The sequence below is a fragment of the Urocampus carinirostris genome, chromosome 3, assembly GCF_059441175.1.
Source record: "Urocampus carinirostris isolate Australia breed hairy pipefish chromosome 3, RoL_Ucar_1.0, whole genome shotgun sequence".
Classification (NCBI taxonomy): domain Eukaryota; kingdom Metazoa; phylum Chordata; class Actinopteri; order Syngnathiformes; family Syngnathidae; genus Urocampus; species Urocampus carinirostris.
The window spans coordinates 8,667,128-8,686,456 of NC_142351.1; the positions used below are offsets into that span (position 1 = coordinate 8,667,128).

The 19,329-nt window shown below is 42.9% G+C and overlaps 1 protein-coding gene across 2 annotated transcripts in view; it reads left to right on the forward strand.

Moving 5' to 3' along the window:
* The window catches only part of LOC148368585 (SH3 domain-binding protein 4-A-like), a 39,810-nt gene that overhangs the window by 13,143 nt on the left and 7,338 nt on the right, over window positions 1-19,329 (forward strand). Inside the window, exons 4-5 of one of the 2 annotated variants that reach the window (XM_088330561.1) lie at window positions 14,943-15,131; window positions 18,532-18,794. In XM_088330561.1, the coding sequence (XP_088186687.1) occupies window positions 14,943-15,131; window positions 18,532-18,756 (414 nt within the window). In that variant the 3' untranslated portion in view covers window positions 18,757-18,794. Of the gene's footprint in view, window positions 1-14,942; window positions 15,132-18,531; window positions 18,902-19,329 lie in introns of those variants that run through there. The other variant, XM_088330560.1, reaches the window with a different exon arrangement.

The following is a 19,329-nucleotide window of genomic DNA, read 5'->3' on the forward strand; positions in this document are numbered from 1 at the left end:
AGAGATTAAGAAATAAGAGAAAGAGGGAGGGAAGAAAGAAAAAGAGAGAGAGGCAGAGAGCGTGAGAAACAAAAGAGATAAAAAGTCGAGAGAGAGAGAGGGGAAAAAGGGAGAGGAAGAAAGAAATCCAAAGAGAAATAGAAAGACAGAAGGACAAAAAAGACAAAAGAAAGCGTGAAGGGTAGGACATTTTAAATCTTGAGTCTCATATTTGTGGATCTGAACAAAAAAATTTGTAGATTTTGGTGACAGTAACCCTCATTTAGGTGTTCTGTAAAAGCGACAGAAGTGTTCTTCCCATTGCAATTTACTAAATGGGAAATGTTACCTTTGTTTTTTGAATAGCCAATTAGAAAGGTCCAGAATTGATTTCTAATAATTGCACTAACACAAATTTTGCCCTGTTAAGGTGTAGCATGCACCTGTCCCACAGGAGACAATGCCACTTCATAGGACAATGCCATACAAACTAATGCCAGCTACTAGTAATCACAAGGGAAGAACTGCAATGTCTAAGCCAGGGGTGTCAAACTCATTTGAGCTCGGGGGCCACACGATTGAACAAACATTCTGTCGGGGGCCGGACTAGTAGATTTAAGAGAAAGAAAAAGACAGATAAAGAAATAAGAGAAAGAGAGAGGGAAAAGGAGAGAGGGCGGGACAAAGAAAGAAAAAGAGAGAGAGGGAAGGAGCGTGAGATACAAAAGATAAAAAGAGAAGTCATGAGAGAGGGGGAAAGAAAAGGGAGAGGAAGAAAGAAATCCAAAGAGAAAATAGAAAGACAGAAGAAGAGAAAGGAGAAAAGAAAGCGCGAAGAGTAGGAAGAGAGAAAGAGAAAAGAGAGAAAAGGAGAAAATGAAGTTAGAGCAAAAGAATTAAAAAAGACACAGAGAGAGAAAGAGACAAAGAGCAACAAAGGAAGTGAAAAAGAGAGACAAAGAAAGTGAAAGAGACCGAGAGTGGGAGAAAAGGGGTTGAAAGAGAGAGAGAGAGAGAGAGAGAGAGAGAGAGAGAGAGAGAGAGAGAAGTACAGTGTTTTTGTGCGAGGCACCTGGCTTTGGCAACATCAAGTTGACATATTTCAACCTGCAGCTTGTTTTTCTCTTGCGCTTCTCTGAGTCTTGTCTCGCGGGCCGGATTCAATCCCTTAGCGGGCCTGATATGGCCCGCGGGCCGCCTGTTTGACACCTGTGGTCTAAGCTAACCCATGGTTTCATTTTTAAAGAGACTTGTTTAGAAATAGGGCAGCACAGTTCTGAGGTCATGACATCAAACCCCCTGTGTGGAGTTTGCATGTTCTCCCCATGTTTGCGTAGGTTTCCTCCGGGCACTCCGGTTTCCTCCCACATTCCAAAAACATGCATATCAGGTTAATTGGCTTGTCCAATTTGTCCCTTGGTGCGAATGATCGAGTGAGTTGTCTGTCCCTGTGTGCCCTGTGACTGGCTGGCAACCAGTTCAGGGTGTCCCCTGCCCACTGCCCGAAGATGGCTGGGATGAGCTCCAGCACCCCCGCGACCCTACTGAGGATAAGCGGTGTAGCTAATGAGATGAGATGAGATATTGGAGTTATCCAAATGGCTCTGCTACAGTATGACAAGCTGGCAATGTCTTCTAGACTAGACAGGGAGCAGCTGATGATCTTTTGGGCTGTGTTGATTACTCTCTGTATGTTTTAACTGTCAGGTCGATTGGCCGGTCCAAATTGTCCCTGGGAGTAAATGAGTTGTCTGTCCCTGTGTGCCCTGCGATCGGCTGGCAACCAGTTGAGGGTGTCCCCTGCTCCAGTACCCCCGCGGCCCTACTGAGGATAAGCGGTGGAGATAATGGATGGATGGATGAATGTCCTAAGTAGGGGAGCGTCTGTATCTGATATTGAATGGCACTTTCAACATTATGAAAGTTATGTTTGTATGGTTTTTGTCACTTAAGCTGAGAAAAGTGATACAAAATGGTAAACTATTTTTTTTTTAATCAAAAATTAATGGTGCACATTATACATTAATCAAGCTCCGAATACTGCAACTTCAGTTTCTAAGAGTAGGAGCTTTGATATAACATTATTGTTCGGGAAATACAATGAGCTGACTTATGCTAGTACAGAATAAGTCCCAAGTGTTAAAGTTCAGCTCCAGGGTTGGTCTGTTTTGTCTGCAGAATGATTGTGCAATCGAAAATTCCCTGCAAAGAAAATCTTACCCTAATAAACAAGAAGCTCAAGGCTTTTATTCTCAAAGCTGGATTACAATTTTTTAGCGGCTTGGGTTGGAACGGGCTGGCGAGATGTTCTCGTGAAAGGCCGTGGGAAGTCTGAGAGGAAAGAAAAGGAGATTTTTCCCCAGTTATTTTTTGCAACTTGTCTTTGTTTATTACTTTGTCCCTGGGTTTTGTAGTCAAATACCACTATTTTAGCACACCAGCTTCTGTTCCTGCTGTTCCGCATTTGGGTACGCTCGAAAACCATCAAAGGACCTAGCAGGAAACTTCCACATGCTGTTGAAGTGGCGAAGAGAAGCTCCCCCAGCCGCATCTGGTTTCTGTTCCGGTTGCAAGGAGAAGGTCCTTCAGCTGCCCTTGTTCTGGCGGCGAGGACATGGTTCCTTGGCCATTTCTGGTCCCTGTTCTGGGGGTTAGGAGAAGGTCCCTTGTTTTTATCTCGTCCCAGATCTGGAGAGCAGGGCGTAGGTCGTTCGGATGTTTTTGGTCCCCGTTTTAAAAGGCAACTCGCAAGACCCATGACCGCTTCTGGTCCCTGTCCTGGACATAAGGCAAAGGTCCCACGACCATTTCCGGTCTCTGTTGCAGTGGCAAAGAGAAGCTCCCCCAGCTGTATCTAGTCCCCGTTACGGTAGCAAGGAGAAGGTCCTTCAGCTGCCCCTGTTCTGGCGGTGAGGACATGGTCCCTCGGCCATTTCTGGTCCCTTGGCTTTTCTTGTTCCTGTTCTGGACAGCAGGGCGTAGGTCCTTCGGGTGTTTTTGGTCCCCTTTTCAAAAGGCAACTCGCAAGTCCCGTGACCGCTTCTGGTCCCTGTCCTGGACATAAGGCAAAGGTCCCACGACCATTTCTGGTCTCTGTTGCAGTGGCGAAGAGAAGCTCCCCCAGCCGTATCTAGTCCCTGTTACGGTAGCAAGGAGAAGGTCCTTCAGCTGCCCTTGTTCTGGCGGCGAGGACATGGTTCCTTGGCCATTTCTGGTCCCTGTTCTGGGGGTTAGGAGAAGGTCCCTTGTTTTTTTCTCGTCCCAGATCTGGAGAGCAGGGCGTAGGTCGTTCGGATGTTTTTGGTCCCCGTTTTAAAAGGCAACTCGCAAGACCCATGACCGCTTCTGGTCCCTGTTCTGGACATAAGGCAAAGGTCCCGCGACCATTTCTGGTCTCTGTTGCAGTGGCAAAGAGAAGCTCCCCCAGCTGTATCTAGTCCCTGTTACGGTAGCAAGGAGAAGGTCCTTCAGCTGCCCTTGTTCTGGCGGCGAGGACATGGTTCCTTGGCCATTTCTGGTCCCTGTTCTGGGGGTTAGGAGAAGGTCCCTTGTTTTTTTCTCGTCCCAGATCTGGAGAGCAGGGCGTAGGTCGTTCGGATGTTTTTGGTCCCCGTTTTAAAAGGCAACTCGCAAGACCCATGACCGCTTCTGGTCCCTGTCCTGGACATAAGGCAAAGGTCCCACGACCATTTCTGGTCTCTGTTGCAGTGGCGAAAAGAAGCTCCCCCAGCTGTATCTAGTTCCTGTTCCGGTTGCAAGGAGAAGGTCCTTCAGCTGCCCCTGTTCTGGCGGCAAGGGCATGGTCCCTTGGCCATTTCTGGTCCCTTGGCTTTTTCTTGTCCTTGTTCTGGAAAGCAGGGCGTAGGTCCTTCGGGTGTTTTTGGTCCCTGTTTTAAGGGACAACTAGCAAGTCCCGTGACGGCTTCTGGTCCCTGTCCTGGACATAAGGCAAAGGTCCCACGACCATTTCTGGTCTCTGTTGCAGTGGCGAAGAGAAACTCCCCCAGCTGTATCTAGTCCCTGTTACGGTAGCAAGGAGAAGGTCCTTCAGGTGCCCTTGTTGTGGCGGCGAGGACTTGGTCCCTTGGCCATTCTGTTCCTTGTTCTGGGAGTTAGGAGAAGGTCCCTGGGCTTTTTCTTGTCCCTGTTCTGGACAGCTGGGCATAGGTCCCCGTTTTGTGTCCTGTTAAAGCAGCAAGGATAAGGTCCCACTACTACTTCTTGTCCCTGTTCTGGTGGCAAGGAAAAGGTCCTTTAACCAATCCTGTACCCTGTTTTTGTCAAGACCAGTACGGAAACAGGACCCACTCGCGTAACGTTTCTCAAGGTTTTATTGGGAAGAAGGGAAATGATTGCACACACGATCTGGTGATCGCTGGTCACAGAGAGCAGATCGCTCTGAACGCGGAAGTGGGACTGGCGAGCGATGGCGGTGTCAGGAACGGAAAAAAACGGTTTAGTAGAAGAGCAAAAACGTAAACGGGATCGGAAACAAGTCGAAAGCCAGGAGAGGAGAGTAGACGTGGTCGAGATCAAAACAGATCGTAACGGGAGACAAACAGGAGCAAAAAACAGGACAGGTGAAAAAAGGGCTTGCCGTGTAAAAACAGAGATTTGCAGACGGACCGACAAAAGGGGACTGACAGGACCGAGTTTAAATACTGACAGGGAGCCAATCCGTCAACAAGCTGCAGCTGCTGCCACACGGGCGGGGCCAAATGGGCGCCATGGCAACCATGAGTTTTAGTAGTGATGGTCCTTTAGCCACCCATGTTCCCTGTTCCAGTTGCAAAGGACTCTTGATGGCACCCGTCCACTGTTTTTGTAGAGAAGGTCTGTCTGCTACAGCCTATGTTGTCCCTTTTGCCCTCATGCTCGGAACAGTATGTTTGTTGTTTTGTTTTTGGGCCAACTGGCACCTGGCACTTGAGGAGGGGGTAACGTCAGGATCTTACATGCTACCTTAGGGGGCGTCAACCGGAGGTTGGAGGGGTGGTAGAACTGCGCACACTTGCATCCAATTTCCCCAGACCTGTTTTCATTCCTGTTTTCATATCCCTGGCTTTTATAATGACCACTTCGACCAGGTAGACGATTCGGTTCTTACTTTTTTAATGGTTTGAACATTTTGTCAGTTCTGTGCTCACTTGTGTCACAAGCCAGAAACGGAGACAGGACCCAATAGCTTTCGTTTTACTCAGTTTTATTGATAAAGAGAGAGCAGTGCTTTGCCTCCACGATCCGATGATCGTCGGACACGAGTAGTTGGTGGCAGGAACACGGAAGTGGCTCTTCCGTGTCGAGCGAGGATAGTCGTAGGCGGCGGGAAAACAGGTCGATGGCCGGGACGGAGGAGCAAGGGCAGTAATGAGTCCAGAAAAGAGGTCAGGAACAGGTATCAGGCAGGAAACGGGGCAAAACAGGTCGATGGCTGGGACGGAAGAGCAGGGCAGAAACGGGTCCAGAAACAGTTTGGTAAGGAGAAAGCAGGGCAGGAGAATGTCGGATAGTGCAGAGCTTGCCTAGCTGAAAGCATAGGTTCGCAGGACGGTCTGACAGCTTCCTCTTGGAAGACGGGGGTTTGAAGAGGGTCAGGGAGCCAATCAGCGACTAGGGCTGTTGGCGCCAACGGGGCATTCGCACGTGCCCCAATCAGCAATCATGACAACTTGTTTGGTACTCTGTTCCGTGGATTTGTTCTAAACTAGCATCCTCTTTTGACCACACCGGCCGCTATTCCTCCTCCTGCATTTGGTTCCACTCACAGCTTCAAAATATTATAAAAATCGTCATGATCTTTCTTTGTTTCCCGGGACTCGGGTTCTCAAGTGAAACCTGAGCCGGTGGACTGGAACGTCATCCGACACTGCAGATCTCTTCAAGCACCTGATAGGGTTACAGCTTATAAGCGTGTATTAACAGGACCTCGCTCTGAAACACCTGCAACAAAAATTCGTAGATCGTTTCTTTCTTGTTGGTAGCGTCCTTCATTTCTGATACTATACTGATCCGAGCAGAAGTTTTAAATGTACCGTATTTTCCCCACTATAAGGCGCACCTAAAAGTCTTAATTTTTTTCAAAAGCTGACCATGCGCCTTATAATACAGTGCGCCTTATATATGGATCAATATTAAGTCGCAAAGTCTTGCAACTAATGCAAAACAGCCGCCGACTCGATTTTCCCCCGAAGGCGAAGTCGTCCGCGGTGTATGCTGGGATTTATATACCGGCGTTTCATTGGCTGACCAATGTGTCAATCATCATTTGAATCGATCGCTATCGGCTAAAGTTATTCGGAGGTAAAGGGGGCGGATCCTTTTTATCATTTACAGGCTCGCATAGGCTAAAGGGGCAAAACAAAGCCTGCAATTGGCCGAAAAAGATGTGCCAATCATCAGTTGAATCAATCACTATTGGCTAAAGTTATTCTGAGGTAAAGAGAGCGGATCCTTTTTATCATTTACAGGCTAGCATAGGCTAAAGGGGCAAAACAAAGCCTGCAATTGGCCAAAAAAGATGAATGTGTATAGCACGTGGTTGACGGCATACAGAAAGCATTTTTTACTATACTGTATTTGTAAATTTTTTATTCTCCTAGATTTACTATCCTCACGGATATAAAAGGACCATGGTTGCACATTATTATTGAACACAACGACTTCGGTGAGCTACTCCGGCTATATATTTTCCCAGTATCTTGTTTCAGAGTGATATCGAAGTTTCTGTGAGGGGTCTTTTTTTAAATTAAACTCAATTCCTAGTGTTTATTGTCATATGCACAGTAAAGTTGCGAGCGAAAAAGAAAATAGAAACTAAGGAATGGTTGGCATTTCTTGAATCCCAAGACTTTAACCTTCCGAATGATGGAACGATGCATTTGAGTTACATCGTACGGACACCACATCCGTATTTGCGTCTTTGCGAGCTTTGGGAATGTTAAGGGGGTAATAAGTTGGACTGAACTATCTGACTGTTTTGTCCACGTTCCCATTGTAGCGCCTTATAATCCAGTGCGCCTTATGTATGGAAAATATAGGACCAAAAACTATTTTTTTGGGGTGCGCCCTATAACCCAGTGCGTCCTATAGTGCGGAAAATGCTGTAGTTTGAATTCCGAACTGGGCACAATTCAAGTATGTGTCATGATTACTGATGTGACTCAACTGTACCCGCGGGCTCTGATTGGCTCCTGATCTGTATTTGTACCCAGTCCTGTCTGTCCCCTTTTGTCAGTCCGTCTGCGAACCTCAGTTAACACTAGTCAAGCCTTTTTCGACCCTGAATCCTACCTGTCCCGTGTTTTGCTCCCGTCTGTTCTCGGCTTCGACCCGTTTTTGGTCCTGACCACGTATACTCTCCTGTCCCGGCTTTCAATCTCTTTTTGTCACCGACCACGTCTTCTCTCCTATTCTGGCTTACGACTCGTTTCCAACCCCGACCATGTCTTGCTCTCCTGTCCCGGCTACTGACCCGTTTTTCCGTTCCCGACACCGCCATCGCTCGCCACAGAAGATCCACTTCCGCGTTGGGAGCACAATTCGAGTATCAGAGCGACCTGCTTCCCGCGTCCAGCAATCACTGGATCGTGGGCGCAACCCTTTCTCTCTCTTCCAATAAAACTTGAGAGAAACGCAACGCAAGTGGGTCCTGTCTCCGTTCTGGTCTTGACAGTATGGACTTCGAAGAATCACGTTCCTGGACACAATTCAGATTCATGTTTTCTGTAGGGAATGTTTCATTATGATCTATAACTAAAATAAAAATCAATGATGTTTAACAATAACATGTACACTGACTGAGAATGGATCATTTGTATGTCAAGGACCAGAAAAGGATCAGGACCCAAACGCGTGACCTTCTCACACAAGCCTTTTATTTTACGGGAAATGGGGAGTCATGCACGTTAGGCGCCAGTCTGGTGTGAAATGATAGGAAGCCAGAGGCCGACGAGATCGATACTAACTGCCCGAGTAGATATCGGACGGATGGGGTCGATACCGGACAGGACGGACAGACAGGATTGATAATGATACAGGATATCAAAATAAACAGGACCAACAAGACGGGAACAAAAACTGGAGAGAATAATGAACAGGACAAAAATAGACGGGAACAAAACTGTAAATCGATATTAAACAGGACAACAATAAACGGGAACACTACCGGACTGGAAATACCAACAGGAAAACAGGACAGAGTCAGAACCAGGGTTGGGTAGGGTTACTTTAACTTGATTACTTTCAATGACTTTTGGATTACTCCAATACCAAATATGCTAATAAAAGACAAAAGAAACTCAATAGGTATCAAATGATGACTCACAACACGTGGTAAGCTTTCTCTCCTGGCTTACCATTTTTGTAATTTTTCTGTAATAGTATTATATTACTGTAGTATTTTTGTAGTATATCCATCATAATTTTTCTGTAGTATGTGTAGTTTTTTTGTAGTTGTATTTTTGTAGTATTTCTGTTGTATTTTTGTATTATTTATGTCATAATATTTGTATAATAGTATTTGTGGACTGGAGTACTCCTCTAGTAGTTTTTTGTAGTATTTCTGTAGAAGTATTTTTGATATGAATATGAATCAAATGATGACTCACAACACGTGGTAAGCTTTCTCTCCTGGCTTACTATTTTTGTAATTTTTCTGTAATAGTATTATTGTATTACCATAGTATTGTTGTAGTATATCCATCATAATCTTTCTGTAGTATGTGTAGTTTTTTTGTAGTTGTATTTTTGTATTATTTATGTCATAATATTTGTATAATAGTATTTGTGGACTGGAGTACTCCTCTAGTAGTTTTTTGTAGTATTTCTGTAGAAGTATTTTTGAAGTATTTCTTTAGAATTCTGAACTATTGTCATAGCAGTACTTGTATCGTGTTTCTTTACTATTTTTGAAATATTTTTGTAATAGTATTTTTGTATGACTGTAGTATTTTTGTAGTATCTCCATAATACATTTGTGTAGTATATGTAGTATTTTTGTAATATTTCTGTTTTGTAGTATATATGTCACGATAGTTATATAGTCGTATTTGTGTACTGTAGTACTCCTCTAGTAGTTGTTTGTATTTCTGTAGAAGTATTTTTGATATGAATATGAATCAAATGATGACTCACAACACGTGGTAAGCTTTCTCTCCTGGCTTACTATTTTTGTAATTTTTCTGTAATAGTATTATTGTATTACCGTAGTATTGTTGTAGTATATCCATCATAATCTTTCTGTAGTATGTGTAGTTTTTTTGTAGTTGTATTTTTGTAGTATTTCTGTTGTATTTTTGTAGTCTTTATGTCATAATATTTGTATAATAGTATTTGTGGACTGGAGTACTCCTCTAGTAGTTTTTTGTAGTATTTCTGTAGAAGTATTTTTGAAGTATTTTATTCATATTTAGTTTCTTTTGACTTTTATTAGCGTATTTGCTATAGAATAGAATAGAATAGAATAGAATAGAATAGAATAGAATATACCTTTATTGTCATTGTTACAACATGGGATATGTTGTGACAACGAAATTGTACGTGGCACTCCAGGTCCACATTTTGCAGTGAGGATATATATTGGAGTAATCCAAAAGTCATTGAAAGTAATCCAGTTAAAGTAATCCTACCCAACCCTGTTTTACTGGAACGTTAATGTGTTGAACAGACAAGACACAACATTTCTTTGTTCACTGTCTTTTTCAAACCTAGCATGACAATTTATAGCTAGCATCGAGTTATTTTTTCCGTTAATCTCGGTGGGATGAATGGTGACGTTAATGCTAATTTTGATCTCCCGAAGTGGTTTTCTGTTTCTCGTAAAACCTTCAATCCCTTCCGTCTTAAAGGACACGAGAACCCAAAACAAAGCCTCTCCGTTGCATGCTAGCTCATCGCGCGTTTGTCGGGCTAATTTTAGAAGCGAGCCTTCGGTCGGCAGATAATGGAACGAGCGTTTGAAGAGGGTTCGTTTAGTCACGATTCCCGGGACGGAGACGAGATAAAGTAAACGGGAACCGAGGAAGACGCGCTCCGAAAGTGATGGCGTAAGACAACGAAACCTAGGAACAAAGTAACAAATTGACCAAAACAAAATAGAACTGGGATTTCTTTGTTCATTGCTAACAGCGTCGTAAACGTCTCATCTCATCTCATTAGCTGCGCCGCTTATCCTCAGTAGGGTCGCGGGGGGGCTGGAGCCCATCCCAGCAATCATCGGGCAGTGGGCAGGGGACACCCTGAACTGGTTGCCAGCCAATGGCAGGGCACACAGGGACAGACAACTCGTTCGCTCAATCACACCTAGGGACAATTTGGACCGTCAAATCCACCTGAAATGCATGTCTTTGGAATGTGGGAGGAAACCGGAGTGCCCGGAGGAAACCCACGCAAGCACGGGGAGAACATACAAACTCCGCACAGGAAGTCCGGTAGCTGGATTTGAACCCACACAGGAGGTTCCCAAGACCTTAGAACTGTTGCCCCGTCGTAAACGTTTTCAGCGAAAATATATGTGGCACTCCCAGTGTTCATTTGAGCTGTGAAAAGTGATGGGTCCCGGGGACTCGCATGCTCAAAAATCTATGGGTCCCAACAGAGATTTATGGGTCCCCAAAATTTGTGTTATCCAGGTTGAAATTGTAAATCGGCGACAAATATAGAATATAAATCTATATATTCATTCAGTTTGAATCATCACAGTTTATTGGTAAAGTCCTTTTCTTGCTAGGAGTATTCTTTTGTTTATTATCTTTTGTCGAATCGTTCGCTTCAACACACGTGTTTTCCTTGCCTCCGCTGTCAGGGGGACCAGAACAGAGCAGGGGACCCCAGAGCGTTCGTTACAAGTCTTTATTTGGGGAAGCGTACAGGGTTAGCGGGAGACGCGATGACCGTCGAACGTCAGCAGCAACGCCGTGAAGACAACTTCGGAACACGTAGCCAATCGTAGCGTGGGGCGGAAGCAGGTCGAGTTTACCGGGACTGGAGAGAAGATCGTAGCGTGGGACGGAAGCAGGTCGGATCGGAGGCAGGCAGGCAGAATCAGGTAAACAAGAAGGCACAGGTAATCGGGAGAGTCATACGGGGTACAGAAGTAATCCTCAGACGACGAGGTCTCGGCGTAGCGTGCTTAAAAAGGGAACATAAACCAATCAGGAAGCGCGTCAGATGATTACCCCAGGTGGCTCCACTTCGGTAATCATGACATCCGCGATCTTCCGAAGAATTTCTCCGCCGTTTTTTCGTGCCGGAATTATTGCCGTTGTTATCACTTTCTGCATTATGTTTCGACTTATTACTGACACTAAATAAATGACCAATTTTGTGTCGATTTTCACCTAATACTGTCTTGCTCGACATGAATGAGGTTTATTATGATAAAAACTTCAAAAATGAAGTCGCTTGGACGTTCACTGTAGAAGGAAAAAATACATGCAAATAGAATGAAGTAGAATAATACATTTTCTTATTCAAATTATGAATTCATTTTCTGCATTAAATTATTGTTGGTAATATACCGATTAAAGGGATAACCACAAACCTGTCTTTTTAAATTTTCTCCTTTTATATTTTTTCTTAACTTCTTTATGCAACATAATAGTTCGTAACATAATGCATCAAAGCAAGTGAGCCGTTTGAGAGCCGGCTCTCTTTAATGAGTTGAGCCGAAAAAGCCGGTTCTCTAAAAAGAGACGGACCGACGAGATCTCGTTTGCCGAGATCGACGTGCAGGCGAAAACTCGAACCGCGAGACCAAAACAACAATGGCGGATCTGCCTGACGAAAAGTTTGGAGTGCGGTAAATCTTTGTTAAAAAAAAAAGTAATCGAGTAATAATGACAATTTTGTGTCAAAAAAGTTGCGTCCCGGGGACGCACGTCGATTTGAGACGATGCGTCCCTAGAGACGCGGGCAAACCAGAACACTGCACTCCAGAAAAAGACTTAAAAGAGTTCCATGAGATCAAAAAAGTTTAAAGATGCCATCGCTCGTCTTGATTTCCCACCGTATTTTTCCCGTTATCACTTTTCCTTTTTTCTTTTGCAGTACCATTCTCCTTGGTTCCTTGTTAGTTCGTTGTTTTTCTCGTCACGTTACAACCCATGGTTATCCAGTGTACCAAACCCTTGCCTGATCTTCCAGTATCGCCCCATGAACTATCGACTGAGTCATGATTATTGATGTGAATCACCTGCCTCGGACTCTGATTGGCTGCCTGTCCCTATTTAAACCCACTCCTCTCTGTCCCCTTTGGTCAGTCCGTCTGCGAACCTCAGTGTATACTAGGCAGGCCTTTTTCAACCCTGACTCCCACCTGTCCCGATTTTGCTCCCGTCTGTCTCCAGTTACGACCTGTTTTTTATCCCGACCGAGTCCCGGCTAACGACCTGTTTCTGACCCCGACCACGTTTTTGCTCTCCTGTGCCGACTACTGACCCATTTTTTCCATCCCCGACACCGCCATCGCTCGCTACAGAAGATCCACTTCCGTGTTCGGATCACAATCCGAGTAGAGAGCGACTTGCTTCCCGTACCTTGCGAACACCGGATCGAGAAATGTAACGCAATTGGGTCCTGTTTCCGTTCTGGTCCTGACAGACTGTCGACCTTACAGCTTGGATTTACTGGATCGTCAAACCTTTCGCCTGTCCAATGGATTACGTTTGTTTGCCTCTGGTGTTCTGGATAATATTGCCTCGCTGCTTGCCTTTCAGTGTACTAAACCATGCCCTAGTAAAGGACTACCGTTATATTATACTAAACTGTGCTTCAGCAATGAGCTTTTGCACCATCCCAAATGAGTTCATGACAAAAATAGTGCAATGGAAAATAATGCAATCACATTAGCAGCAACCTGTTTCCAAAATAAAAGTCGAAAAACGAAATATAGATTTTTCTATATTTCTTTTCACAATTTAAGTGCTGTTTAGGGTGGTGTTGGCCCTGGGGAAGAAACGGTCTCCTAGCTTGTTCGTCTTTGTATTAAGCGACCTGTAGCAGCAAATCAAAGAGTCGTTAGCCTAGCAGGCTGAGAGGAGTCACTTATATTTCTTCGAGACTGGGCAGAAGCAGCCCATGATTTTAGGGTATATTGATGACTCTTTTTAATGTTCTCCTGTCTGCAGTCATGTTCCCAGCATACTGCTCCATGATACGCTCTCCACTGGGGTTCTGTAGAAGGGTCCTGACCAATGTTCCCTGTAATTTTCCTTACGGGTCTGAGCGTTCACACGAAGTGGGTGAGCAACGCTTGAAACAACAGTGAGCAACAGCAATCCCAAGTGTGGCAACTAAATCATTATCATTTATAATAATAATAATAATAATTTCCTTTGTATTGTCATTCTTTGTAACAATGTACACAGAACGAAATGTCGATACACCTGACCCGTTGTAGCGAGCCGATGCAGCCGCAGCCAACAGAGGGCGCCGCCATTTTTACCAATTTGCTGAGTTTCCGGCAATGCAAAATGATTTTTCTCTTTTGAATGAATTGACTCATGTACGATGGCCTACAAACGTCGTTTCTTCTTACAATTCTTTCACAAGATATCCATTTGTTTTTATTTCCTGATATATTTTGTTGCATAATATTAACATTTTGGGGAGATTATTTCGTCGGTTGTAAGATACAGAACTGTACTTAATCCCATTTTTAGTAGAAGTACAATGTTGGCAACAAGATTCACTTGATATCATTGGAAATTATTGGAATGCAACACACTTTTTCTTCATTTTTCTGTGTTTTTTTCTACTTTTTTTTAATTCCTTTTGAAAAAAATCCCATTGTGTTTTTATTTTTTCCGAGCTGTTACTTTTTTCTTTTTGTTCTCTATTTACTTTTTTCCTACATTTCTTTTTCTTTTTTGTGGCTTTTTTTTTTTAAATTTTCCTTCTTTTTTTCTCTTCCTTTTGTTTGTTTTTCACTACTTTTTCATTTTGGTATTTTTTTCTTTTTTGTTCTATTCCCCCCTTCCTTTAAGTCATTTTGTGCATAATTTTACATGATATTTGGTCATGTTGGGATGAAAGAAGCAAAACCAACCTGAAGAGCCGTTTAGGACCCGTTCCTTTTAGTGAGCCGAGCCGAAGAAGCCGGTTCTCGACAAACTCTACTAACTTTACTCAACTTCGTTCTACTTCGACTCGACTTCAAAATACGGCATTTAGGACACAACGTCAGGGGAACCCGTGTATTTTTACCTTCATGCACTGTAACTTTGACTTAATTCGCTTCTTAATTAGTCATTTTGAGCCCTGATTTTTGTGCGCTGGCTAGATTTTAGAGGGAACACTGGTCCTGACATAGCTCCACGTTTCTCCAAGGGTCTCAGCGCCGTATAAAGTGTGTTTTTTATAGCATTGTCAGTGAAGTGGTTCGCCTGTAGTTAAACTGATGAGGGTCTGGGTCACAGGTGTCGAACAGGCGGCCCGCGGGCCGGATCAGGCCCGCTAAGGGATTGAATCCGGCCCGCGAGACAACACTCAGAGAAGCGCAAGAGAAAAACAAGCTGCAGGTTGAAATAGGTCAACTTGATGTTGCCAAAGCCAGGTGCCTCGAACAAAGACACTGTACTTGCATTTCTTTTTCTTTCTTTCTCTCTTCCTCTCTCTCTCTTTCTCTCTTTTCTCTTTCTCTCTTCATACCCTTCGCGCTTTCTTTTCTCTTTTCTCTCCTTCTGTCTTTCTATTTCTCTTTGAATTTCTTTCTTCCTCCCCTTTCTTTTCCCTCTCTCTCACGGCTTTTTATCTCTTTTGTTTCTCACGCTCTCTTCCTCTCTTTTTCTTTCTTTGTCCTGCCCTCTCTCCTTTTCCCTCCCTCTTTCTCTTTTTTCTTTATCTCTCTTTTTCTTACTCTTTAATCTACTAGTCCGGCCCCCGACAAAATGTTTGTTCTATGGTGTGGCCCCCAAGTTAAAATGAGTTTGGCACCCCTGGACTAAGCGGACCTTGTGCCCCATCAGGCCCTTCTGAAGATGGACTGCCAGGGTCTGGTGGCCAGACTGCTAGTGGACTTTGTCCTTCTGACCACGGCAGTGGAGGTGGCCTCTCGCTGGAGGGAACTGGCCCAAAAACTGGCCAAGGTCTCCAGGCAGCAGATGGAAGCTTACGAGGCGCCGCATCGGGATAAAAGCGGCGTGCTGGACAATGAGGTGAACATTATTCGTATTACTTGACATTCATTCACGCACCCTGCATGTTTTGTGATACCAGGAAAAAGCCAAAAAGAATGAAGGCTACAAACAAAACCCAACTAAATAAGTTAATATACACCAAGAAGAGGCCAAAAGAATAAAGGCTTTACTAATACTAAAAAAATGAGTTCATATATGAAAACTATATGCAACCCTGCATGTCTTGGGATGCCATGAAAAGGCCAAAAAGAATAAAGCCAATAGACAAACAAATGAGTAAATATATAACTATATATGACCCTACATTTTGTGTGACACCAGGAAGAGGTGAAACATAATGAAGCCTATAATAAAACAAGTAAATGACTTACTATATGAAAACTATATGTGACCCTGCACGTCTTTTGACACCAAGAAGAGGCCAAAAGAATAAAGGCTTCATTAATACTAATAAATGAGTTCATATATGATAACTATATGCAACCCTGCATGTCTTGGGACGCCATGAAAAGGCCAAAAAGAATAAAGCCCATAGACAAACAAATGGGTAAATATATGATAACTATATGCAACCCTACATTTTGTGTGACACCAGGAAGAGGTGAAAAGTAATGAAGCCTATAATAAAACAAGTAAATGACTTACTATATTAAAACTATATGTGACCCTGCACGTCTTGTGACACCAAGAAGAGGCCAAAAGAATAAAGGCTTTACTAATACTAATAAATGAGTTCATATATGATAACTATATGCAACCCTGCATGTCTTGGGATGCCATGAAAAGGCCACAAAGAATAAAGCCAATAGACAAACAAATGAGTAATTATATAACTATATGTGACCCTACATTTTGTGTGATACCAAAAAGAGGCCCAAAGAATAAAGGCTTTACCAATACTAAAAAATGAGTTCATATATGATAACTATATGCAACCCTGCATGTCTTGGGACGCCATGAAAAGGCAAAAAAGAATAAAGCCAATAGACAAACAAATGGGTAAATATATGATAACTATATGCGACCCTACATTTTGTGTGACACCAGGAAGAGGTGAAAAATAATGAAGCCTATAATAAAACAAGTAAATGACTTACTATATGAAAACTATATGTGACCCTGCACGTCTTGTGACACCAAGAAGAGGCCAAAAGAATAAAGGCTTTACCAATACTAATAAATGAGTTCATATATGATAACTATATGCAACCCTGCATGTCTTGTGACGCCATGAAAAGGCCAAAAAGAATAAAGCCCATAGACAAACAAATGGGTAAATATATAATAACCATATGCGACCCTACATTTTGTGTGACACCAGGAAGAGGTGAAAAATAATGAAGCCTATAATAAAACAAGTAAATGACTTACTATATGAAAACTATATGTGACCCTGCATGTCCTGTGACACCAAAAAGAGGCCCAAAGAATAAAGGCTTTACCAATACTAAAAAATGAGTTCATAAATGATAACTATATGCAACCCTGCATGTCTTGGGACGCCATGAAAAGGCCAAAAAGAATAAAGCCAATAGACAAACAAATGGGAAAATATATAATAACTACATGCGACCCTATATTTTGTGTGACACCAGGAAGAGGTGAAAAATAATGAAGCCTATAATAAAACAAGTAAATTACTTACAACATGAAAACTATATGTGACCCTGCACGTCTTGTGACACCAAGAAGAGGCCAAAAGAATAAAGGCTTTACTAATACTAAAAAATGAGTTCATATATGATAACTACATGCAACCCTGCATGTCTTGGGACGCCATGAAAAGGCCAAAAAGAATAAAGCCAATAGACAAACAATTGAGTAATTATATAACTACATGTGACCCTACATTTTGTGTGACACCAAGAAGAGGCCAAAAGAATAAAGGCTTTATTGATACTAGAAAATGAGTTCATATATCATAACTGTTTGCAACATGCACCCTGCATGTCTCTTGACTCCATGAAGAGGCTAAATAGAATAAAGCTAATCGACCAACAAATGAGTAAATATGTGATATCTATAGGGGACCCTATATTTTGTGTGACACCAGGAAGAGGTGAACAATAATGAAGCCTATAGTAATGCTAGGAAGTAATCAAATATATTACTCTATGCATCATGCACCTTGCCTGTGTTGCAACATCAGGTTGTTGTGAGACCAGAAGAGGCCAAAAATAATGAAACCCATAGTAAAACGATTGAAGTGTCATGACCCTGCTTGTCTTGTGACACCAGGAAGAGGCCAAAAAGAATGAAGCCAATAAACAAATCGGTAAATATGGGATAACCATATGTGACCCTAGGAAGAAGTTAAAAAGAATGAAGCCCTTTAGTAATGGTAGTAAATGAGTAAATATATAACCATCATGCACTCTGCCTGTGTTGTCACATCAGGTTTTTGTGACCAGAAGAGACCAAAAATTATGAAACCCATAGTAAAAGTAGTAAATGAGTAAATATATAACCATCATATACCCTTCCTGTTTTACGGTATCAGGTTTTTGTGACACCAGAAGAGGCCAAAGATAATGAAACCCATAGTAAAACTATTAAATAATATTAAACAGGACAACACTAAACGGGAAAAATACCAGACAGGAAATACTAACAGGAAACAGGACCGAGTCAAAACCCACGTCTTGCCGGGCAGAGGTTTGTTGACGAACTGACAAAGGAAGAGTGAGAGCACTGAGCTTAAATAGAAGGGAAGCCGATCTGTCAACGAGCCGCAGCTGGCGCCACATGGGCGGGGCCAATTGGGCACCATGGCAACCATGACAATATAGTTTTTCCTTCTTAATTATGCATTTTTTGGGCTAGTACGACTTCGGAGCAAATTTTAGCCCGGAAAATACAATAATCCACTTTCCTGTTTTTATTTCTTCTTTCATTGTTTTCTCCTTTTTGTCTGTTTTCTGTTTTTCTTTTCCCTTTTTTTTTTGTTTTCTTTTATTCAGAGCTTTTTTCACTTTGCTCTCCAATTTCCTGTTTTTTTTCCTTTAATCTTTTCTTCTTTTTTATTTTTTCTTTTCCTTTTCTTTTTTTCCACTCTTTTATCTTTCCTTTTTCCTTTTCTTCTTTCCTTTTTTTTTTATTTCGCTGCATAACGCCGGAGAAAGGAAATGAGAAAAGAAACTGCTTTTGGGTGACTTTGAGTCTTTGTTGTCCGTATACACTTTTTGTGCTTTGTAGCACTCGTTTTCAGTTGCACGGCACAATACAGCGACATCTGGTGGTCACATATTACGCACTGTCCCCTTTAAAATCCAATCAATCTATCCTTTTGGAACACAATGCAGACCTCCCTTCTCTTCTAAGTTTGCATGTTCAAACTTTATCTAATTTTCGAATCCAAGAACGCGATTTAAGTTATTTTTCCCCGTTGTTTGTATTGTTTTTCCTCGATGTTTATCAGTCGATGTGGAAACCGGCGTACGACTTCCTGCTGACCTGGGCCTCTCACGTCGGCGACAGTTACCGCGACGTGATCCAGGAGCTTCACGCCGGCCTGGACAAGATGAAGAACCCCATCACCAGACGATGGAAGCACCTCACCGGAACACTCGTCCTGGTCAACTGCATGGACCTTCTCCGAAGCTCCGCCTTCTGCCCCGCCTCCTACGGCGACTTTGCCGTCTGATTGGCCGGAAAACTAGACATCGTAAATGTGATGAAAAGGTCCGTTTTTGTCCTAAAATTTCGTTTAATGCCGTTGACGGTCAGGGGTGTCAAACTCGTTTTAGCATTCTCTCGGGGGCCGGACTAGTAGATTAGAGAGAACGAAAAAGGAGAGAAAAAAATAAGAGAAAGAGAGGGAGGGAATAGTAAAAAGGGTGGGAAAAAGAAAGAGAGAAAGGGAGAAAGAGAGAGAGAAAAGAAAGAGAGAGAGAGAGCGTGAGAAGCAAAATAGATAAAAGGAGAAATAGCGAGAGAGGGAGAAAGAAAGAGAGGGAGAACAAAAACCAAACAGAAATAGAAAGAGAGAAAGAGACAAGGAGAGAAAAGAGAAGGAAAGAAAGAGAGAAGGGGGAAGCAAGAGAGAGAGATAGAGATAGATAGAAAAGGAAGTTAGAGTGAAATAAGGTAAAAATACCGAGACAAAGAGGAACAAAGAAAGAGAAAAAGAGAGACAGGGATAGTGAAAGAGAGAGAGATAAAGAATGGAAGGAGGTTTGAAGGTTGAGAGAGAGAGAGAGAGAGAGAGTAAAGAAAG